The 21269-nt window shown below is 42.7% G+C and overlaps 1 protein-coding gene across 3 annotated transcripts; it reads left to right on the forward strand.

The window, feature by feature from the left end:
• Nucleotides 1-1734: 1734 nt before the first annotated feature.
• On the forward strand, nucleotides 1735-21017 carry LOC129624736 (protein-lysine methyltransferase METTL21E). 3 transcript variants are annotated; one of them, XM_055542982.1, is made up of 5 exons: nucleotides 1735-2032; nucleotides 3033-3112; nucleotides 12806-12972; nucleotides 14135-14252; nucleotides 17298-20998. In XM_055542982.1, the coding sequence occupies exons 1-5, from the start codon at nucleotides 1986-1988 to the stop codon at nucleotides 17756-17758; spliced, it is 873 nt and encodes a 290-aa protein (XP_055398957.1). In that variant the 5' UTR covers nucleotides 1735-1985; the 3' UTR covers nucleotides 17759-20998. The 3 variants fall into 3 exon arrangements, with proteins under 3 accessions (XP_055398957.1, XP_055398959.1, XP_055398958.1); XM_055542984.1 differs by lacking the exon at nucleotides 1735-2032 and adding an exon at nucleotides 2087-2299 and having other exon boundaries at nucleotides 17298-21017; XM_055542983.1 differs by lacking the exon at nucleotides 1735-2032 and adding an exon at nucleotides 2313-2498 and having other exon boundaries at nucleotides 17298-21017.
• Nucleotides 21018-21269: the final 252 nt, after the last annotated feature.

Consider the following 21269-nt stretch of genomic DNA (forward strand, 5'->3'; position numbering starts at 1 on the left):
TTATGTATAAAAAATTGTAGATGTTGTGAGTCCTCCTCTGGAGAGGTTTCCAGAAGGTATTCTGGCAGGAAGCAGAGGGGAAGGTCACCTTACTTTAACCAGGACTGAGTGGATTCAGAGCTGGTTTGCACTTTGTCAGACTCCATATCCTAGTTTTCCTCCATCCCTAAAAAGTAGTTTTCCACAGGTACCAAGTGGGATATTTCTTCTTTTGAATTTTGTTCTGTTTTTAGCCACTTTATGCTTGGAAAGTTAGCCTCTTGCCCTAAACATCTTCCTAAGCAAATAATTGAGTAAAAAGTCAGTGCTGTGTTGCTATAAGCTACTTAGAGCTGGAGGCAGAAGTCTCTCTGTACTTCTTTTTTCCCAAAACAGTTCAATATAACCAAAATAATCATTGTCATCATGTCTCTTCAGATGATTTAGACATTCTGCCTGTCTAAACTGAGGTTCCTTGATCTTTTAAATAACTTGTGGGGATGGAGCATTACTCAGTCATAAAAAGGAACACACCTGAGTCGGTTCTAATGAGGTGGATGAACCTAGAGCCTATTACACAGAGTGAAGTATGTCAGAAAGAGAAAGATAAATATTATGTACTAACATATGTATGGAATCTAGATGATACTGATGCATTTATTTGCAAGGCAGCAATGGAGAAACAGACATAGAGAACAGACTTATGGACACGGAGAGAGGGGAGGAGAGGGTGAGATGTATGGAGAGAGTAACGTGGAAACTCACATTACCATCTGTAAAATAGCCAACAGGAATTTGCTGTATGTCTCAGGGAACTCAGGTGCTCTGTATCAACCTAGGGTGGGATGGGGCGGGAGATGGGAGGGAGGGGACATATGTACACCTATGGCTGATTCATGTTGATGTCTGATAGAAAACAACAAAATTCTGTAAAGTAATTATCCTTCAATTAAAAAATAAACTAAAAAATAACTTGTGGGGAAAGACAGGTGGTTTTTTATTCACCGAATAATTCTTCCTTCTTGTTTTAAAAAGATCCAAAAAGAAAAGAGCGTGTCCTCTGCCCAGGATTAACTGCCTGTGGATAATTGTTTTCCTCATTTAAGATTTTGCAGTTTCCAGAATGTTTTTTTGTCTATCATATTCATCTCATAGATATTATGTGCCTTTTATATCTCTATTTTACAGATGAGGAAGCCAAGAAACATGCTAAGTCAGTGCCTAAAATCACAGGCCAATTATTGACAGGAGTGATTAAAATCAGGCTCCCAGACCACTCGTCCTGTCCTATCCACTGTTGTGAGCTCCATCCATCATCATATGTGAAGTATTTCTTAGAGGCTGTACCCGCACTCCTAAGTTTAACTTTACAATATTGCTGGGTTTCATTACCTGTTAATAACTTCTTATTCAGGCTATTTCCAGCAGTCGCGGGAGTTAAAACACACTCTGAGTTGCAACCCTACATGCACGTGAGAAGGTGTACAGGCTACAGATACCCTCGGCCTGCCTCTTCACTCCCTGTAGGAAGGAACTGCGGTAACCTAATCCCTGCGGTCAGAGCTCTGCAGCACACGCTCTCCCAAACCTTCTGGGGCAGTTGTCTGAGGCTAAAAATGGCCTTCGTACCCAGACAAGGTGACACGGAAAGCATGTGGCCTCCGTTTCACAGGACGTCAGAGCTGGGGACGCTTAACTAACTCTTGGCATCCAAGTGAAAAGTTATCACTTGGCCCGAGTCGCCTTCACTCATTTGCAGGAGGAGTTGAAACCTTCCCGCTGGCTCTCGCTCTGGGCACGAGACGCCCGCATGGAATGTGCCTACTTACTTTCTCCGACCCCTTATTTACGGGCGTCCCAGCCTCGCTGCTGAATCTCAGAGGCTGTGCAGACGCAGCTGTCAGGCTTAGACCCGCTGCCAGCAAGTACAGTAGTCAACTGCCGAGCTTGGGCGCTCGCCTTTCGGGCACCATCAGAGGGTCTCAGCAGCAAAGACCAAGTTGTGGATGATCCTTTTTAACCTTCTAGAAACTCAGCTAACTCGTGTACATAGGTATGTCCAGACTTCACGTTTAATAAATGTTGACTTGCCGGCGGACAGGTGTTGTAAAGACCGTGTCCCTTTAATGGAAGAGAAACTAAATTGGGAACAAACCGGGTGACCACTTTCGCTGTTGTTCAGCCCTGTGACCTCAGGGGCGTAATATAACCTTTGATTTTCCTCCTTTGTAAACTGTAAGGAAAACAATCTGCCTCCTAATTTACTGAGGCATAGTTTAAAGAAAGATGTGGTGGCGGTGACATGTGTTTTAGGAGCCGGGTAGGAAAGGGGTGAATGTTAATTCATGGTAGTACAGTGATTATTAAAGGATTCAAAAACTGATGCTTAAAATATCAAATCGTTGTTTTCCAAAGTTGGAACTACAACTTACTTAAGCTCATTCATTCACAAGATATGCTTTGTTTGAGAGGCATACAAAGCTTGAATTCCTTTCCTTTTAAATATCTTTGCTGAGATGGTATGGTTTTGTTTTTTTTTTGTTTTGTTTTGTTTTGTTTTTTAAGAAGAAGCTACTCAAAAAAGAAAGTGTTTGGTGGTTGGGCTATTTGACCTTGGGTACAGGCTGATGACCATGGGTGACAGCATCTTTGCATCTGTTGCTATGTAGGGAGGTTTGTTTTGGATTAATGCTATGGTGTTCACTACACTGAGTGGAACCGTTTCTCTCCCAATGTTTTAATCACCTCTTAAGTTTTAGGATTGCTCTCTGACTAGTTAGTAGGAAGATGATGGCTTTCTTTGTGATAGCTGATGTGGCTCTGGTGAAGAATGTGTTTTCTTCTTCCAAGAACTTCTAAAATTTCTGACTCTGAATTTTAGTTGGTACTAGATAGATTGTGTTTTAATGGTCTTTTTAAAAATCATAATTTCTTAATAAGATATTTTAATATAATTTTCTCTACTGTATTTGGTGTTAAATTTTATTCGGTAACTATGAGAGCACATTTTGAATTAATTATCACCATTTGATATCTTAATGTTATTTGTCTAGTTTTCAAGAAATGATCAAGAAAGCATCGATATATCGCCATCCATTAGCTAATCACTTAATGGATCCAGAAGTTCAAAAAGGTAAATTATTTTTTGTTTCTTTATGTAATTTGACCAATTCTAAGAAGACAAAGCAACTAACAGTGTACATGCCAACCTTTACGGCGTTCAATGATGTCCTAAAGACAGCTGGGGCTTTTTATCAATTGCATATACACCTGTGTTTGTGTTTGCTAACCTGTAACTATCTCTAACAATGTTTATTGTCTCCTGCTATACTTGATGATACGTTAGAGATAATTCTGACAGGTAATAAATCAAGTATATAGACTTGCTAGGTATTAATAGAGTTTTTTTTTTTTTAATCTGCAAAAGTGGAATAAAAATTTTCCCCAGATGCTACATGTTAAATACATGATTGTGATTTCTTAGTTATTTCTTTTCAGATAGGAAGATTGCAAGAGAGATAAAAATAGTCTTATGGTTTTTACAATTGCTTCCATGAAAGTTGATTTTAGACTATAAAATTTGTCTAGCCTGTGTGTATGGTCCCTCTGATGTATTAATTAGAGGCAAACACAGTGTAATTTGACCTCTTTTGACCTCTTGTGGTAAGGAGAATTTAAGGTCAAATTCCACTACCAGTGGAGTTATTTGGATTTGAGCCACTGTTTTTTTTTAATATCATCCTAAATATCAAGAATGACTTTTCATAGACTATGTAATATATAACTGTTCCCATTGCCTTGAGATAAAAAGTGCAGATAGGGACTTCCCTGGTGGTCCAGTGCTAAGACTCCACACTATCAATGCAGGGCCCCAGGTTCGATCCCTGGTCAGGGAACTAGATCCCACATGCTGCCACTAGATTCCACATGCCGCAGCTAGAAGCTCCTGCCCGTTGCAACTAAAGACCCTGCATGCTGCAATGGAAATCGAAGATCCTACATGCAGCAACTAAGACCCAGTGCAGTCAAAAATAAATAAAAATTAAAATGTGCAGACATACGCTCTTGACATAGACTAGAAGAATTATTACCATATTTTTGTAGAACAGTTGTACAAACTTAATTGTCTAGATTTCTTTCTCTCTCTGTTTTATCTACACACTTTGGATATTTTCTAACGACTGTAGTCCTGTTTTTTTTGCCTCCCTTTTTTAGGCGTACCAGGTGGCCTCTGCCTGGGTGAGCATCATTAGGCCAAGAGAGCTGGGTGTATGCCCAGTGTTGGCAGCCTACATGGCTTAAACGTGAATGGTTTAACTGTAGTAATTTTTGCAAATCTAAACACTTAAAGTCATAATCACTGTAGAGAATCCAACCATTTAGATGATTTGAATGAAGATGCGATTTCTCTGCAGTTTAGGAATAAAATCTCATCACTATCATTACCATTAGTACAAAGCCTGGTTTCCACTGTGCATATGGTAATTTGGCGAATTACAGAAGATATGGAAGAAGTTCAAGGTAAGGTGCAGACAGAACCAGTATGAAAGTATTTTACAACGTGAACAAACACAGCCCATAATAATCATCCACGTAGCCGACTGAAGCTTTCAAAATACATTCACAGGCGTGGTGCTGAGGCGATTAAGAGTGTGCCGATGGGGCAGAGTCACATGGCATTTTGTTGGAAAAGCTTTCAGGAACCAGTAGAACACTCAGTTCTCAAGTACTGAAGGGTATTGGCCCTTCCCGATCTACCTCTTTTGTACTTGGTTATCTTGTGCTTGGAAAGGATGGAGCAAGCCCATAGCCCAGTGCTTCTAACTCAACACTGGCCTGAAGATCCAAGAATTATAGGGTAACACTTGTTATGCACAAAGTTAGGACTATAGTGAATGCTGAAAATTCCTCTGTCTTTGGTTTCTAAGGAGACGTGGTTTCGATCCCTGGGTCAGGAAAATCCCCCAGAGAAAGAAATGGTAACCAACTCCAGTATTCTTGCCTGGGAAATCCCACGGACAGAGGAGCCTGGTGAACTGCAGTCCTTGCGGTCACAAGGGTCAGACATGACTTAGTGACTGAACAACAACGAACAGTGTCTAACACTGCATTATAATCTAAACCGTCTAAAACCACATCCACGTCAACTGTGCCAAATCTCAGGTTGCCTACCCTTGTCAACAGCTGCTCTCCAGCTGTTAGCACAAGTAGCCACATGCTATAAAGGCTGCTCTCAAGGTGCGCAGCCTTGGATCAGGTCCATCCTAACCCAAGGCTCTGTGATGCCTGCTCACAGTGACTCCCAAACCTGGCCATCCAGCTGCCTGCCTGATGTCCTCTGTTCTGCCTTGCTTTGGTTTGGTCCCTTCAAGAGGTGGATGCCAGGATGGGACTAAACATGCCTGAGATTTACAGGGGGAGATGTTTGCGAAGAAACATCCCAGATGGCGCTGGTGGTAAAGAATCCCACCTGCTAAGGTAGGAGACACAGGAGATGTGGGTTCATTCCCCAGGTTTGAACGATCCCCTGGAGAAGGAAATGGCCACCCACTCCAGTATTCTTGCTTCGAGAATCCCACCGACAGAGGAGCCTGGCTGGCTATAGTCATGGGGTGGCAAAGAGTTGGACACGGCTGAGCACAGTTCCCATCATAAGCAATACTGCCTTAATATAGGAAGAAGAAATTTTGAGTAATTCTATTGCTGTTTAAGAAACATACCAAACTGTAGTCTGAGTTAACATTAATATACTAATTGGAGTACCAGAGTACACAAAGTTACTAATGGGAGAATCATCTATCAACACATTTTACGTGTTTAAAAACTAATCTGGATAAATATCTGCTAGATAAGACTAATCAGTGTTTCACATATTGAATAATAACCCTTAAACACGGTAATCTGCCTCAGATATCTTCAAAACTCGGTTGAATGTCAAGTTTGAACATCACTTGTTGCCCTCCAGGGAGGAGTCTACCACTGCCTCGGGAGCCCACAAAGTCACCCGTGGCTCCTAGACCCAAGGCTTGCTGCCTCACTGCAGACTCGTGCGTCTTTTGTCTAGATGATTATGGCTTCCGATTCGCTTCTAAGTAGCCTCCGCTGCTACCACCAGAAGGAAATTCTCTAGTATCAAATTCGACGGGGTCAGTTCTTGTCCTCATGATAGTCATTGCTCCTGCTCACCCTGTAGAAGAAAGGTCAGCACTGCCCTCGGGTCATCCCCGCCCGCCTCTTCCGGCTTGTTTTCCACACCAGCCTGTACACCAGCTCGCGGTCCTCGCGGTTCGCCAAGCCTGCCTCCACGCCCCGGCGGGGGCTGCGTCTATCTCTCCTGACCTCCCGTCCTCCCTTCCCTGCCTGGCAGCCCTCATCTTCCCTCTGCCGCAACTCAGATGTCTCCTCCTGAGGATGCTTCTCCTGATTCAGCCAAGCGGTGGGGCTTCCCATTGCTCGTCTGAAGTATTTCTTTTATCCCACGTTGGTACTATTCCAGCAGCCAGCTCTGAGTACAACTAAATTTGGTTCTTTTTTATTTTTTAACCCCTGACTTGCAACCTGAGCAGTCTCAGTAAAAAGTGAATTTTATTTCTTTGGCAAATGTATTGGTAGTTATCATTTGAGCCACTTAATGAAAGTTACAGCCTCTTGTATAACACAGGGAGCTCAGCCCGGTGCTCTGTGATGACCCAGCTGGGTGGGATGTAGGGTGGGAGGGAGGCTCAAGAGGGAGGGGACATATATGTGTATATACACACGTGTGTGCTAAGGTACTCAGTTGTGTCCGACTCCTTGTGACCCTATGAACTGCAGCCCGCCAGGCTCCTCTGTCCATGGGACTCTCCAGGCAAGAATACTGGAGTGGGTTGCCATTCTCTTCTCCAGGGGATCTTCCCGACCCAGGGATTGAACCCACGTCTCTTAGGTCTCTTGCATTGGCAGGAGGGTTCTTTACCACTAGCGCCACCTGGGAAGCCCCCCCACCCACCACACACACACACACACACACACACACACATACATATAAAGGTTTACATACACACACACACACACACATATACTTACAGCCGATTCATGTTGTTGTACAGCAGAAACTAACACAGCATTGTAAAGCAATTATCCTCCAATTAAAAAATACATTCTGGCAAAAAAATTATAGCCTCTATATATTCTTGAAACTAAGCAGACATCCAGACAAAAAAAAAAAATTTGTGAAAACAGCATAAGGGAATCAGGTTTAACATAAGGGCCTGAGAACTTGACATTGCTGAGCCTTTCAGAATTCTAGTTTTCAGGTTTGCCTGTGACCATTCACTAATCTGAAAATATCTTTAACATCTTTAAAAAAAACTCTCTAGGTATTTCTAAGAAGCACATGACATTCATCTTTGAACAGAAGATTCTATTGAATGACAGTCTCTTTCATTTAGTTGAAGGGTTTTTACTTTAAATTTTGCTGACAGGTCTTCATGACAGCCCTCAAATGGAAGCTTAAATTCACTTGTCATAGCTGTTAAAGAATTTTTTTTCCCATGTATTTCTGTGATCTGACCCTTCCATCTATTACTGCTGTTATTGACTTTAAAAGTATAAAAGAGAAGAATGCAGACAGAACCTGCGTTTTTGAAGGCTTGTTGCAATCCAGCCTTGAAAGTCAATTCACTGTTGGATTTTCCTCTTAAGAAAATCATCATTGTAACATGGCAGAATCTTGCTAATTTTTACTTTGTAATTGAAATCACTTTAGTTCTCCAGAGGACAAGAGCACCTGGTAGATTTTATTCACAATCAGCAAAGATTTAATAGCAGGAAAATGGTGTTAAGCCTTTATAGTATCAAAAGCATTAAGACAGATAAGCCTAAAATTGCAACATAATTGTTATGGTTTCTTGATTGTGTTTTATTTACAGTTTGTTTTAATATTTGTTTCAATATTAAATTCATTAATAATAATACTCTAAGATTAAGGTAGATAGCTTTATCTACAGGTATAGCACTTCCCTGTGGGCTCAGATGGTAAGGAATCTGCCTGCAATGCAGGAGACCTGGGTTCAATTCCTGTATTGGGAAGATCCCCTGGAGAAGGAAATGGCAACCCACTCCACTATTCTTGCCTGGAGAATCCCATGGACAGAGTAGCCTGCTGGTCTACAGTCCATGGAGTTGCAAAGAGTTGGATGCGACTGAGCGACTAACACACACAGGTATAGATATCAGAAGTTTTCTACTTTTCATGTAGGGAAGCCAAAATTCCACATATTGCATAACATTTCCTGGTTTTAGTTATTTGTCCTGGGGCTGAGTGCTAGATTACAAGGAAGGAATACGTGTAGAATTTTGTTCTTCGGAAGTGTAAATTAGAATTCCATTGTATGATAAGACTATTAACTTTTGGAGAAAAGTGCTCTTCACATCTTTCCTAAAAACCAAAGAATATCCACTAATTCATTGACCTTCTCAAGATTCAGTCCCATAATCAACAAATAGCCAAACATACTCTTTGGGAACCTGTTCTTTGCGTATTATGTTTGGAGCATAGATTTCCCCCTTTTGTTACAACAAGGCAATGTTAGGGACGCCCTGTAAAAGTGCAGCTTTTCTGTTAGATTGCTGCCCAGTGGCTCTTGTCATCAACCTTGAAATGGGTGGTGATATTGCTAAAACACTGAGTGCGTGCTAGTCCATGCTAAACTGATTCAGTCTTATCCGACTCTGCGACCCTATGGACTGTAGCCCACCAGGCTCCTCTGTCCATGGAATTCTCCAGGCAAGAACACTGGAGTGGGTTGCCATTTCCTTCTCCAGTGGATCTTCCCCACCCAGAGATAGAACCTGTGTCTCTTATGTCTCCTGCATTGGCAGGTAGGTTCTTTACCACTAGTGCCACTTGGGAATCTCCTGTCTTTAAATTTAAATAAATAATTGTTCTTAAATTATTAGCCCTGGGGGTTCCCTGGCGGTCCAGTGTTTAAGGCTTGGTGATTTCACTGCCACGGGCTGGGTTCAATCCCTTGTCAGGAAACTAAAACCCTGCAAGTCTAGAGGTGAGGCCAAAAAAAATTTTTTTTAACCTCAAAATCTTTAATGCTAAAAAACAGTAAAGTTTTTTTTTTTTTTTTTAATTTATTTGGCTAGGCCAGGTCCAAGTTGCTGCTTGTGGGATCTAGCTCCCTGATCAGGAATCGAACCCAGGCTAGGGATCGAACTCCTGCACTGGGAGCCCAGAATCTGGACCACTGGACCACCAGGGAAGTCCCTCAAGTTTTAAGCTGGATGTAATTGTGTGTGTGTATTTGCTCTTAAAATCCCATGTATTACATCTGGACAAATAATTTTAAGTACCCAAATTCAGTATATTTTGATTTCCTGCTATCAATTAAGGAATATTTTTTATGAGTGTCCCTTTCTATGGAATGACTGATATTCATATAGTCTTTAAATTCAAAGGAGAATACTAATATAAAACACTGTCAGTTAAATTTTCTTCAGCCTGACAGTGTTTGCTATAGGACATGTGATCAGCATAGGTGCATAACTAATTTCTAATGACCTTGTATAATGATAGAATTGTGTTCTTTTAGGGTGTATGTGCAATTAATCCCTGGGTAAAGGATCTGCCTGCAATGCAGGAGACCCAGGAGTCTCGGGTTCGATCCCTGGGTTGGGAAGATCCCCTGGAGAGGAAATGGCAACTCACTCCAGTATTTCTGCCTGGGAAATCCCATGGACAGAGAAGCCTGGTGGGCTACATATAGTTCATGGGTCACAAAGAGTCTGACACGACTGAACAACTAAACCACCACCACCACCACCACAACATGCGATTAATAGTGGTTGTTGTTTCATGAAATTCTTTGGAAATTTCATGAAATTCCAATCTCTTGGAAGATCCTTTAATTTGGGGGGTGTAAGTCATTTTAAAAATTACATAATATATTTACATATATATTTTAAATCTCAGTTCCTTATAGAAGTAAAAATGTCGTTCCTGAAAAAAAAGTGACTAGCTCTATTTATTTACATTTGTTATTACACTGTAGTTGTTAGGACAGCAGCACTGATCTGGTCACCTAAGCTTTCTTTTAGGAAAGCGCAAAGTCAGAGATGTCAGTGTGGTAGCGGTAAATACTCACCGGCAAAGTTTTTATATCAAAGACTGGAATCTTAGCAGGTGCTCCTGGGATTTCGTGTGCTCTAAGGTCTATTAATCCCCGATACCTTAGGTGACTTGTCAAAGAAGTGCTCCATTTATAAGGAGTTCGCAAGGAGGCCCAAGCAGGCACATTCAACTAAAGGTCAAGGAAGCAATTAAAGTTCTCAGCTTTCCCCTAAAGAACTTTCGTAGCCCTCTGCTGTCCCCCCAGCCTCCCATCTTAGCAAGGCAAGTGAATCTAGCAAAATGAAAGTTAAAGTTCAAAGGCAACGTTATTACCAATATTACTGGCTTCCTGGAGCTCTTCCTGAATGTGAGAGCCTGCTGTTGTTTCAGGAGAAATACAGTGAAATATGTTAGAAGAGGTGTCTCTTGCTTAGGACTCTCCATTTTTCACCAGTTTGTTTTCTCTGCATCTCTGCCAAGGTCAATGTGAGTGCTGGTGGAGGGGGTTGCGGGGGTGGCCCCCTACTGTGGAATGCGGTGAGGTTAGAGTCCTTCGGAGAGTGCTTGGTTCTGTCTGGGTCTGTTCAGGGATCACAGAATTTAGGACAGGAAATCATCTTGGCTCAAGTTCCTGCTGGATTGTGGCCCCTGAGGGAATCTTCCAACAGGGACAAACTTCATCTCCTTCTTGCCACTGTGCTCCCAGAATGCTACGGAATGATGTTACTGGAGCTCACAGGACAGAGTTTGGCAACTATTGGGTGGTTCAGAAAGTTTGTTCTAGTTTTTCAATAAGATGTTATGGAAAAACCTTTTGGCCAACTCAGTACGTCTTCTCTTAGGACTCAAGAACTCAGGGCAGCCTCTCTCTCACCCCTGTTTTTGCCTCAATGCATGGAGAAGCTGCAAAATCTCCTGGGGCCTTGAGTCCAGAATTTTTAAGACTGGTGCCAAACTCCTCATTTTTTTTTTTAAACCTTTGCATGTTCCCCTTTCCTAAAATTTTGGGACTTGCTTTAATGATAAAAGTTTGCTCGTTTTTGAGGGAAACTGCTTCCTTACTTTTAGGAAGAATAGATTTAAAAATTGCTGGTGTCAGATTTTGGTTTAGAGTTAGGGAGAATTGTGAATCATCAAATTTTCTAATTGCAGAATGGGCCGCTTGTGAAGGAACAACTTCACCCTCAATGGAAATATTCAAAGAGGCTGAACAAGCTGGGCATGTTGTTCATCCCCAGAGGAACTTGAGTTTCCTGGATGAGGTGCAAGCTGAGACCAGGAGGCAGCCGCGGTGTTTTCCATCTGACGTTCAAGGATCGGATGACATTTGACTTTGGAGTGTCATATCTGTTTTGAAAGTATGAATGATGGCAAGGTTGGAAAGTGTGAAGGTTTTAACTTTCGAGATTTGGGAAATAAATTTCCCAAGAGAAACTTGTCTTCTTCTATGAAGACCAGAATGAGAAGTTTTTGTACTTCCTCCAAATTTCTAGGAAATGTTTTTCTTTTCTGTTTGTTTACTTTCTTGTTTTTGGGTCTCAGGGCAGAGGTGTGAGCGAGCCATACCCTTCATGTCATAGTACATGCGCACCATCTCAGCAAGACCCCCCTGTTGTATGTGTATCTGTCTGTATCTTGTTTCATTCATCCTTTTTACCCATTTCATACTTCCTTTCCTTTTCCAGCTTCTTCCTGGCAACCTTTCTAGTGTGTTTGATGTAGGTCTTTGACAAATATTTTCACACATATCCACTTAAGGACTTGTGTAAAAATTTAGAAGAGGGAGCAGGATTGTTGGCTTGTAGGGTATTTATATATAAATTAACAAAATACCATAAGATTGCTCTCCAGAAAGCAACATTTTGTATTCTTATCAGTGAAACTTATCTGATATTGTCAATGTTAAGATGTCATGAGTTGCCCCCAAACAATAATATAAAAATAAGTAATAATAATATAATACAAGTGTAATTGATGGATGGTATCACATGTCTTTTGCTTGGATTAAGGCAGGTCACAAAGGATCTGCTACATTGAAATAACTGGAATTGCACTGTGAAGCTAATATGAATAGTAGAAATGTTAGATTCTGTCGTCAGTCTTTCTTTTGTTCTAGATGAATAGATTGGTAGCCTTTATTTATTTATTTTTTTGGTTGCTAGCCTTTAAACTATGTTGTTTTTTTAAAAAGTCTTTCAATTGTTTATTTCACATAGCGTTGCAGAAAGGACTAGCAGTTGACTTCAACCTCAGTAAAAATCAGAAAGATGTTGTCCCAGTGTGTGAAATGTCAGCTTCTGTTAAGAGCTATTTTCAAATAGTTTTACCTTACTACCATTATGTTGCAGCTGACGTCAACGACTGGTCAGAAGCAACTTAGAGCAAGTGGAAATGCTGCATTTCCAGTAGATTCTTCTCCTTTGCCATGGTTTTACTGCTGCAGCCACAACCACTGCCTTTTTCTTGAGAGCTTGTTCGGAGGTTCTAGCAGGGGAGCGCAGCTACTCGTATACCCTTGACCGAAGACCGGTCCTCCTCTATCGGGGATGGTCGTTCTCTTCGACCGAGCGCGCAGCTTCGGGAGGGACGCACATGGAGCGGTGTGGGAGGAAGGGGACACCCGCCTAGCCAGCCAGATCAGCCGAATCAACCCTGGCGATCAATGGGGTGACAGATGTCGCAACCAGATCGCCCTCACATCCCACTGCCTTTTTCTTTTCCTTTCAGAGAGCGGAGAAGACGATGCTGACAGGACAGTGGTTGCAGAGATCATGCGGAGATGTTTCGTTCCAGCGTTTGTAACGACCATCCCCTGGGAAGGGTTTCATTTCGCTGGTCATGAGATCCGGATCAATGAAGCCACGGATTGTTATGGCGCTGTTGTTTGGCCATCGGTATAATTTAAATTATTTTTCATCCAATTTTGTCTATTATTATATACCATTTGGAAGGAGAAGAGAGGTTCCATAGTTCTATTTTGTGACCTCAAGCAACAGTAAAATTTAGAAATCAAGAAATTGGGAAAATGTTTCCACCAATTCTATTTCTGACTTGTAGGGTTAATAAAGACTGTTGTTTACACATTCAGTTTTTGGTTACTATGGGTCAGAAAAGTTTAGAATTGTACACATTTTTATTTCCCATTTAACTGGGCTTTATTTGAGTTAAACGATTAAAATGAAATCTGTATCAGTCTCAACATGCAGAATATTCTAAAAGGCCACACTCATTTATCAATTGTCCTACGAAGGCTGCAGCCCCCTCTACTGTCTGCCCCAATCTTGAACATATATTTCTTTAAAATGACTCTTATTATTAGAAAGTGAAACTGAAGTCGCTCAGTCGTGTCCGACTCTTTGCGACCCTGTGGACTGTAGCCTACCAGGCTCCTCCATCCATGGGATTCTCCAGGCAAGAACACTGGAGTGGGTTACCATTTCCTTCTCCAGGGGATCTTCCCAAACCACGGATCGAACCCGAGTCTCCTGAATTGCAGGCAGACGATTTACCCTCTGAGCCACCAGGGAAGCCCTATTAGAAGTTGCTTCCTTTAAAGATAATCAAGCCTAAGTAACTGAACTCTATATTCTTAGTTCTCTTCTCTCCCCAACAATCCCCAAAGACTTTTTCTATCCTAAATGTTGAACCTATTGGAGAATGTACTTCTGTGGATAATTTTCTATAGAGAGATGTGTATATACACACACATACACTCACATGTGCATGCCTGCTCAGTTGTGTCTGACTGTTTGCGACCCTGGGGACTGTAGCCCGCCAGGCTTCTCTGTCCATGGGATTTCCCAGGCAAGAATACTGGAGTGAGTTGCCATTTCCTCCTCCAAGGGATCTTCCCAATCCAGGGATCGAACCCACATCTCCTATGTCTCCTGCATTGGCAGGCAGATTCTTTACCACCGTGCCACCTGGGAAGCCCACTCTCACATGTGCTCATATATGTATTATAGCATCGTTGGGGTATTTGTCTAATAGAGTTTAATATTGCTTTCTGTGATTACTTACTAAGCCCTGTTTTTTCTTTTTTTTGCATTTTCATAGGCCCTTGTTCTGTGCTATTTTCTGGAAACTAACGTAAAGCAGTATAACCTGGTCGACAAAAATGTGATTGAAATTGGAGCTGGAACAGGGCTCGTCTCCATTGTGGCGAGTTTACTTGGTAAGTAGCTGCTTTAGATCAAGTGGGATCAGAGAATCCAATGATCCGATAGCATTAGTTGCTTTTGGTATCCATTTACTATGCCTGGAGAATTCCATGGACTGTATAGTCCCTGAGGTCGCAAAGAGTTGGACACGACTGAGCAACTTTCACTTTCATTTTACTATAACCTGGGCCTATTTTTTTAATATATATATATATATATATATATAAATATAAATGATAGTTTATTTTGAAATTCTCCTCCTGATAGAAAGTTGGTCCCAGTTTCTCATAAGTGAGTCTTTTTACATATTTTTTTTTTGTACATATATTCCCCCCCCACCCCCCCACCCCCACCCCCACCCCCACCCCCGTTTTTTTTTCCTGGGCTTGTTTGCCTTCTTATTCCTGATATTAAGGAATATCTTTTAGTTTTTTCTTATTTTTATTTATTTATTTCTAGTTTTATTCTGAAAATTTTATGTATTTTCAATTGAAGGGTAATTGCTTTACAATACTGTGTTGGTTTCTGCTCTTCATCAACATGAATCAGGGCCTGTTTTCAACCCCTTCATGCTTTGAATGGGCTTCATTAAGAAACTTAACGATGTTAAAGTCACCTAACTGGTTTCTTTCCGAATTTTCTGGGAAGCTGTATTAGTTCTTCTCCTGGGGTGTAGGTCACAAGCGCATTCTAGCCGGCATGTATATCCTGGCATTCTGGCTGCTGGAGGACATGGGAAATATGAGGCATAGGCAGAGCTGACTGCTGCGGACTCTCTCTTCTTTATTTAAATTTCAGCCCCATTTCAACGTCCCCATATACTTGGTGTATTCCTTTTGGATTTTGAAGTCATTTTCTTTTATGAAAAAGCACCTGTTAGAATAGAGAAAGAGTGTTAGAAGTCACGTCTGCTTCTCAGTTTAGGCACATGTCCTTGAATTTATTTTCTCAGTTATTTCCATTCTTCTTTTGCGATCGCTTGTTCTTTCACCAGCATCTTCTTTTCCAACTAAATGTGCGATGGTCTCTACGTGTGTCTGAGCCTGCTTCAATCTTTTTTGTTGTTGTTATCTATTTCACAGCCTTAATTTATCTGCCTTCTCTGATGTGTGCAGCCCAAATCCGCCTTGATTTCCTTGGTCTTCAGAAGTGCACACCTGCCACTCTAAAATCTTGAGGGGAGTTCAAGATTTAGCAATTCACAACTTTCTAAAACACTGGAGAAATATAGGACCCTTGAAACCCTCCCCAAATATTTTATTTTTATAAATTGCTCTGTCTTGACATTGCTTTGAAAGTCACCATCCCACTTAGTATGGCTAGTGTCAGAGGTCCTCTTGGATTTATACCTGAAAGCTTCCTCATCTAAGAGCAGAATTTGTGTTTGGGGAAGTTGTCCATTCATTAAAAAGAATCAGTCCCTTTGGTCTGCTTGTATGACTTGACACAAGCATCAGAAGAGGGAAGCTTTGTTTGGTCAGTGGTGGTGTTTACCTCTAGACATGAAGCTCTTCATAGTCAGCCCCAGTGCCTCAGTTCAGTCACTCAGTCGTGTCCGACTCTTTGCAACCCCATGGACTGCAGCACGCCAGGCTTCCCTGTCCATCACCAACTCCCGGAGTTTACTCAAACCCCATGTTCATTGAGTTGGTGACACCATCCAACCATCTCATCCTCTTTCAACCCCTTCAGATAGTTTATATTCCTATGGGTGAAGGGCAGTGGAGGGAGGAGTCATTCCTTATCCTGAGATTTTAAAAAGATTTGTTGAACTTGATAGACCTCCCACCCTATACACACACACTAGAATGCAGAGATTTTTATCTCTGTGATTCTACCAATGAAATGTTTATTTCCCTCCCATTTTAATAGTTTCCAGAAATAGATTCAATAGCCAGAGAAATTTGCCATCATGGGTGAGAAATGGGTTCTAAACTGGTCTGGGGTGAACTGGATTCCCCTCCAGATCTATTCTCTCGTCCCTTACCCGAGTCTGTCCTTGTCTGATGTAGATTTCAGACAATTCTAGACTTATATACACATTGTTTTCAGGTTCTCCAACTGCCTAAAGTTCATGTTAGGGGACAGACTTTATTGAGTTTTGGTGTAAAATTTTCTCCTGAAAATGACCGCCAGTATTCAGTTTTAACTATGGGTTTCTTTATATGTTTTCATCTGAGCATTCTGTTCTGTGTGTATGACCTTTGGCTGCATGAGCTGTCTGTGCAGGTTGTGTGTGCACGCGTGCTCAGTCACTCAGTCTTTGTGACCCCATGGACTGCTGCCTGCCCGGCCCCTCTGTCCATGGGATTTCCCAGGCAAGAATACTGGAGTGGGCTGCCATTTCCTCCTCCAGGGGATCTTCCTGACCCAGGAATGGGATCTACGTCTCCTGCATTGCCAGGTGGATTCTTTATCTGCTGAGCCACCTGGGAAGCCCCAAATGCAGGTTGTAAGAGTCAGGCTTATAATGGGGTCAAGCTGAAACCATGGGCATGAACCTGGGTGTCATGATACTTTCAATGTAGTGACACTGAGAAGTCGTCTCTCCTGCTTCCACTTCTCACACTTAAGCACTTCCTGGTCAATGATGGGGTGCTCAGTGTTACGTACACTCATTTGGTCTCACATGATTGGAGCTCAGGTTTCTTTTAGGGAAGATCCCATTCATCTTTCAACAGTGACATCTGATTGTTCCAATCCAATGAGGATACCAAAAATCTTTGAATTTCCCTTCCTTTTGATGTTTTAAGTAGATAAATAGAAAATCACAGCAAGAATAACAAAACAAAACTGACCAAAAAAAGAAAAAAAACCCAGGAGACCAGAAAAGTGCAGCAGATGTAAAAGCATCAATACCTGGAGAACCTAATTGTGTGTAAGGGGAGGCGCGAGGCTACCTTAGCATCCATTCTGAAGGCATCTCCCTCTTGTGTGTACTGTGTCTTTGACGTGGGGCTAGCCTTCGTGCCGAATTGCAAAGTGCATGGTGGCTCACAAACCGATGGCTTCACCTCATCCCATGAAGGTTTCTCTCCCTGCTGTCCTTTGTCTCCCAGGCGCACACGTGACTGCCACAGATTTACCCGAGTTACTTGGAAACCTGCAGTATAATATTTCTCGAAACACCAAAATGAAAGCTAAGCATCTGCCTCAGGTCAAAGAGCTCTCCTGGGGTGTAGCTCTAGACAAGAACTTCCCCAGGGCTTCCATCAACTTTGACTACATCCTGGCGGCCGACGTCGTCTATGCTCATCCATTTCTCGAAGAACTCCTCGTTACCTTCGACCATCTGTGCAAAGAAACCACCGTCATCCTCTGGGTCATGAAATTCAGGCTGGAGAAGGAAAATAAATTTGTGGATAGATTTGAGCAGTTGTTTGACCTGGAGGAGATTTCTAGTTTCCCTAGCCTGAATATTAAGTTGTATAAAGCGATGAAGAAAAATCAGAAGAGTGCATGTTATTCTCAAAGGAGGATGTGGAAAGCGAAGCCAATTTCTGGTAGATTATTGCTTTAGCAAAGACCTAGATAATCTGATGTAGCACTGACTTTCCCAAGGGGAAACACACACACACACACACACACACACACACACACACACACGCGCGCGCGTGCGCCTCACCCCAGGCAGGGATGTTCCCAGATGTAGCATGTGGATCTAGAGAACTGCACAGCCATTGTGTGCTAATTGATTAGGACAAGGGCTGCTTTCCTTATCTTTCTATAGCACCATCTTTAATTATTATCATCTTAATACATGGTGCAGTCATTGTTAAGGTATAACTGTTGAACAATGGTTTTTAATGAACAATGGTTTTTAATAATGGTGTCTCTCACATAAGCTTACGTGATTCTCTCTTTAGAAATAAAGAAATGGACTCTAGTGAGCTCACAAATAAATCAGAAAAGGTGAACATAGGGTGTGATGGTCGGTGTGAAATTACTGTGGCTTCGTTAGTGCCAGCTTACAGGTGGTCTTTCTTCTCTGCTCGGCAGGGTGGGTCTCCAACACAACCCCTGAAATCAATCAAGCTGGTGGATTTGAGGTTATGGGCAAGGCCATTTCACAGTTCACTCCAGTAAATGAAAAATGAATGGAAGAACACATAAAAACAGCTGAAATTTTGGGGGGAGTTATTGTTTTATTTTTAAGCCAAGTATAGATACTCTGTATCACAAGAACAGAAATAAATATAAAAGTTTGAGTTGAAGATACACATGAAAAGATTTCAGTCTCTAATCTCAAATAACCAGACATATGGCTGTTATTAACATTTAAAGCTTTTCTGATGAACATACAGAGACCTAGATATTTGAAATCCTATGTGCTTTCTTCCCACCCCCCACCCCCTGCCAGGTCCTTAGAGATTAGAATAAAGTCTGAAGTAATTAAAGTCAGTGCAAGAAGAGCAAAATCTTAGGGTTTTGTACCACGTAACAAGACTAGTGGTTGTAACCCTTCTGGGTTCTCAGTGATGTTTGCTGGGCTAGCTCTGTGCCCTGGGAATGCTATCGTCCAGCCCTTTCTACTTCGCTGGAAGTTCTCAGTCTATTCATGGTTGAGTAGAGCCAAAAAGCCACTTCCTAGGACTCTGACCTCAAGCCAGGATGCAAGTGTACTCTGGGTGGGTTTTTTTGGTATGCGAGGTTCATGGGGTCATCTCTTCAGAATTACCAGGATTTACATGCCCTTTGTTGTTTTCACAGCCTGTTAACGTAAAAGAAATCAACTAACTCTCAGGGGCCATTCTAAGAGTCTCTGTGAAATCAGTCTCCCCACCATAAGGGGGCCTAGGCTGCCAGGGGTGTGGTCCCTGCCCCAAAGCCACACAGCTGCAGGGGGGCAGTGCTGGGCACTGGGGCTCAGGGTGGAGTCCAGAACCCCTGAACTTTTTTGGTTGTTGTTTTGTTTGTTTACCATTACTCGGCCTTCATGTATTTAAAAAAGTCATTTTCACACTCTTTTGTAAGTGAAGTAATTTCTTCCAAGTGAAATCAACAGGCAGACAGGTAAGCAATGCATGCACGTGTTTAAGGTGATACTTAAGCAGAGCTGGAAGGAGGTGAAGGGACAGCTGTGCCAAGACCTTCGTGCAGGAGCTCACCGGTCCTCAGGAGGAAACACCAAACCAAGGCCAGTGAGCTTGGAGCGGGCTGAACTGGGGAGACCAGGAAGATCGGAGATGCTGGCAGGGCTGGATCGTGTGGGACCTTCGTGGCAGGCTGGTGTCTCGGGAGGCAGGCCTGGAGGTGGTGTAAAGGGGGAAGGTCACTTTTCAGGATGGGATGAAGACGTGTGGAAGGAGCAGAAGGAAGCAGGGCAGTGGCAGAGGTCAAGCTGCTGTGCAGGCCCATCCGTTTCCCCCACTCCCTGGGGCCTCTGGACCTGGTGACTGTCCCTAGATGTAGGTGGCCCTGGAGGCTGTGGTTTGGGGAGGTGACAGCGGGGTTAGGTGATGCTGGAGGGCCCAGGGCATTGCCAGCCCAGGCCCTCTGCCAGCAGCGCTGCTGTGAGGCGATGAGTCGCTGTGAGAAGTGGGGGAGCACATCAGGGTGGCTACTACCTCAAGGCCACTGTGGAAGCTGGACTTCTCCTCCAGGTAAGTGGAGGATCGGGGGATAGTTTGGAGAAGAGTGAAACAGTCAACCCTCCGTGTAAGGACCACTCTGGTTGATCACTAGTGTGAGTGATCACTGGAAACTAGAGTTTCTAGATCACTGAGTAGGACAAAGGGGCCAGCAGGAAGGCATCAGGGTCCCTGGGCAAGAGGGTGGCCGCCTGCTCACAGCGGGGACTGTGCCCAGAGGTGGCGAGAGGGGTCGTTTCTGGAGGAGTCTGGAGAGAATCCTCCTGCAATGCGGGAGACACAGGTTTGATCCCTGGGTTGGGAAGATCCCCCAGAGGAGGATGTGGCCCCCCAACTCCAGCATTCTTGCCTGGAGAATCCCATGCACAGAGCAGCCTGGTGGGTACAGTCCATGGGGACACAGAGAGTCGGATGACAGTGTTAGAGCACACACTGGAGCCTGAAGCCAGCTGGCCTTCTCCCCACGCTGGATAGGATGCGATGCTGACTCTGGCGTTTTTGGTCCGGGTTGGTGGACAGAATGTCCAAGCTGTGGGCTGGGAGGTGGTTTGTGATGCTCACGTAGGGAATGACAGTGAACCCAGGGTGAAATAAGGGCCCAGCCCTGAGGCAGCTGGGCTGAAATCAGACACAGCTGCATCTGACGTAGTTGTTTTTAGGTTCTGTCCTTCTTCCTCCCGATTGTATTAGGATCTGTTGACTCCGAAAGAATTTGCTGCCACTGTGGCCCTTGCACTGGTCAGCAGAGTTCCAAGGTTCCTAGAAGCTGTCTCAGAGGCTTCGAGGAAGGTTTTAGGTGCCACAGCATGAATCTTGGGGTAGCAGGTGAAAAAAATGGTTCTTCTGCTCAAAAAAATGTTTGTATATCACTGCTAAGCTATTTTTAGATAGAATAGATAAAATGTCCTTTCAAAGACTGTTGGAACCCAACCTACCATATGGCTCCTAACAGTTCTTTTTGCTTTAAGTGTCAATCTGTCAAACACAATGCTCAATATCCATTGTTTTATTCTGTTTATAGCACTCACTTGCAAATTTTAACACCCACCCACGTACCCTGCCGCTCTTGCTTCACTCCGTTCTGCGTGTTTGTCTACTTTTATCTTTTTGCTGTTGTTTCTCCACACTTTTCTAGATTCAATTTTATAATAATTGAATTCCAAAAGATGTAATTTGAGTGGGTTTTTTTCTATCTTACAGTTTTTTTTTTTTTTCTGTCTAGGAATTAATTTGTTAATTTTAATCCAAGGGAGTTTACTGTGAATTTGGCCTTTACTTCCCTTTGTTCTGTTTTTCTCTCTTTCTCTCTCTCTCCTTTTTGACATGTTAAACTATGTTACTTAAAACCTTTAGCCTAATGCTTGCAGTAACTTTCCGGGTTTCTAATAGAAGGAGAATGCTGTCAAGGTTTTAATAGAGGGTATCAGAGAATCATTATTG

Source organism: Bubalus kerabau, chromosome 12, assembly GCF_029407905.1.
Source record: "Bubalus kerabau isolate K-KA32 ecotype Philippines breed swamp buffalo chromosome 12, PCC_UOA_SB_1v2, whole genome shotgun sequence".
Lineage (NCBI taxonomy): Eukaryota > Metazoa > Chordata > Mammalia > Artiodactyla > Bovidae > Bubalus > Bubalus kerabau.

Excerpts from the sequence above, each read along its gene's own strand:
- LOC129624736 (XM_055542982.1), top strand. The coding sequence starts at position 1,986 with ATGATCCTTTTTAACCTTCTAGAAACTCAGCTAACTCGTGTACATAG. Across the intron at positions 12,973-14,134 it reads GCGCTGTTGTTTGGCCATCG|GCCCTTGTTCTGTGCTATTT; the intron begins GTATAATTTAAA and ends GCATTTTCATAG. Across the intron at positions 14,253-17,297 it reads CATTGTGGCGAGTTTACTTG|GCGCACACGTGACTGCCACA; the intron begins GTAAGTAGCTGC and ends TTTGTCTCCCAG.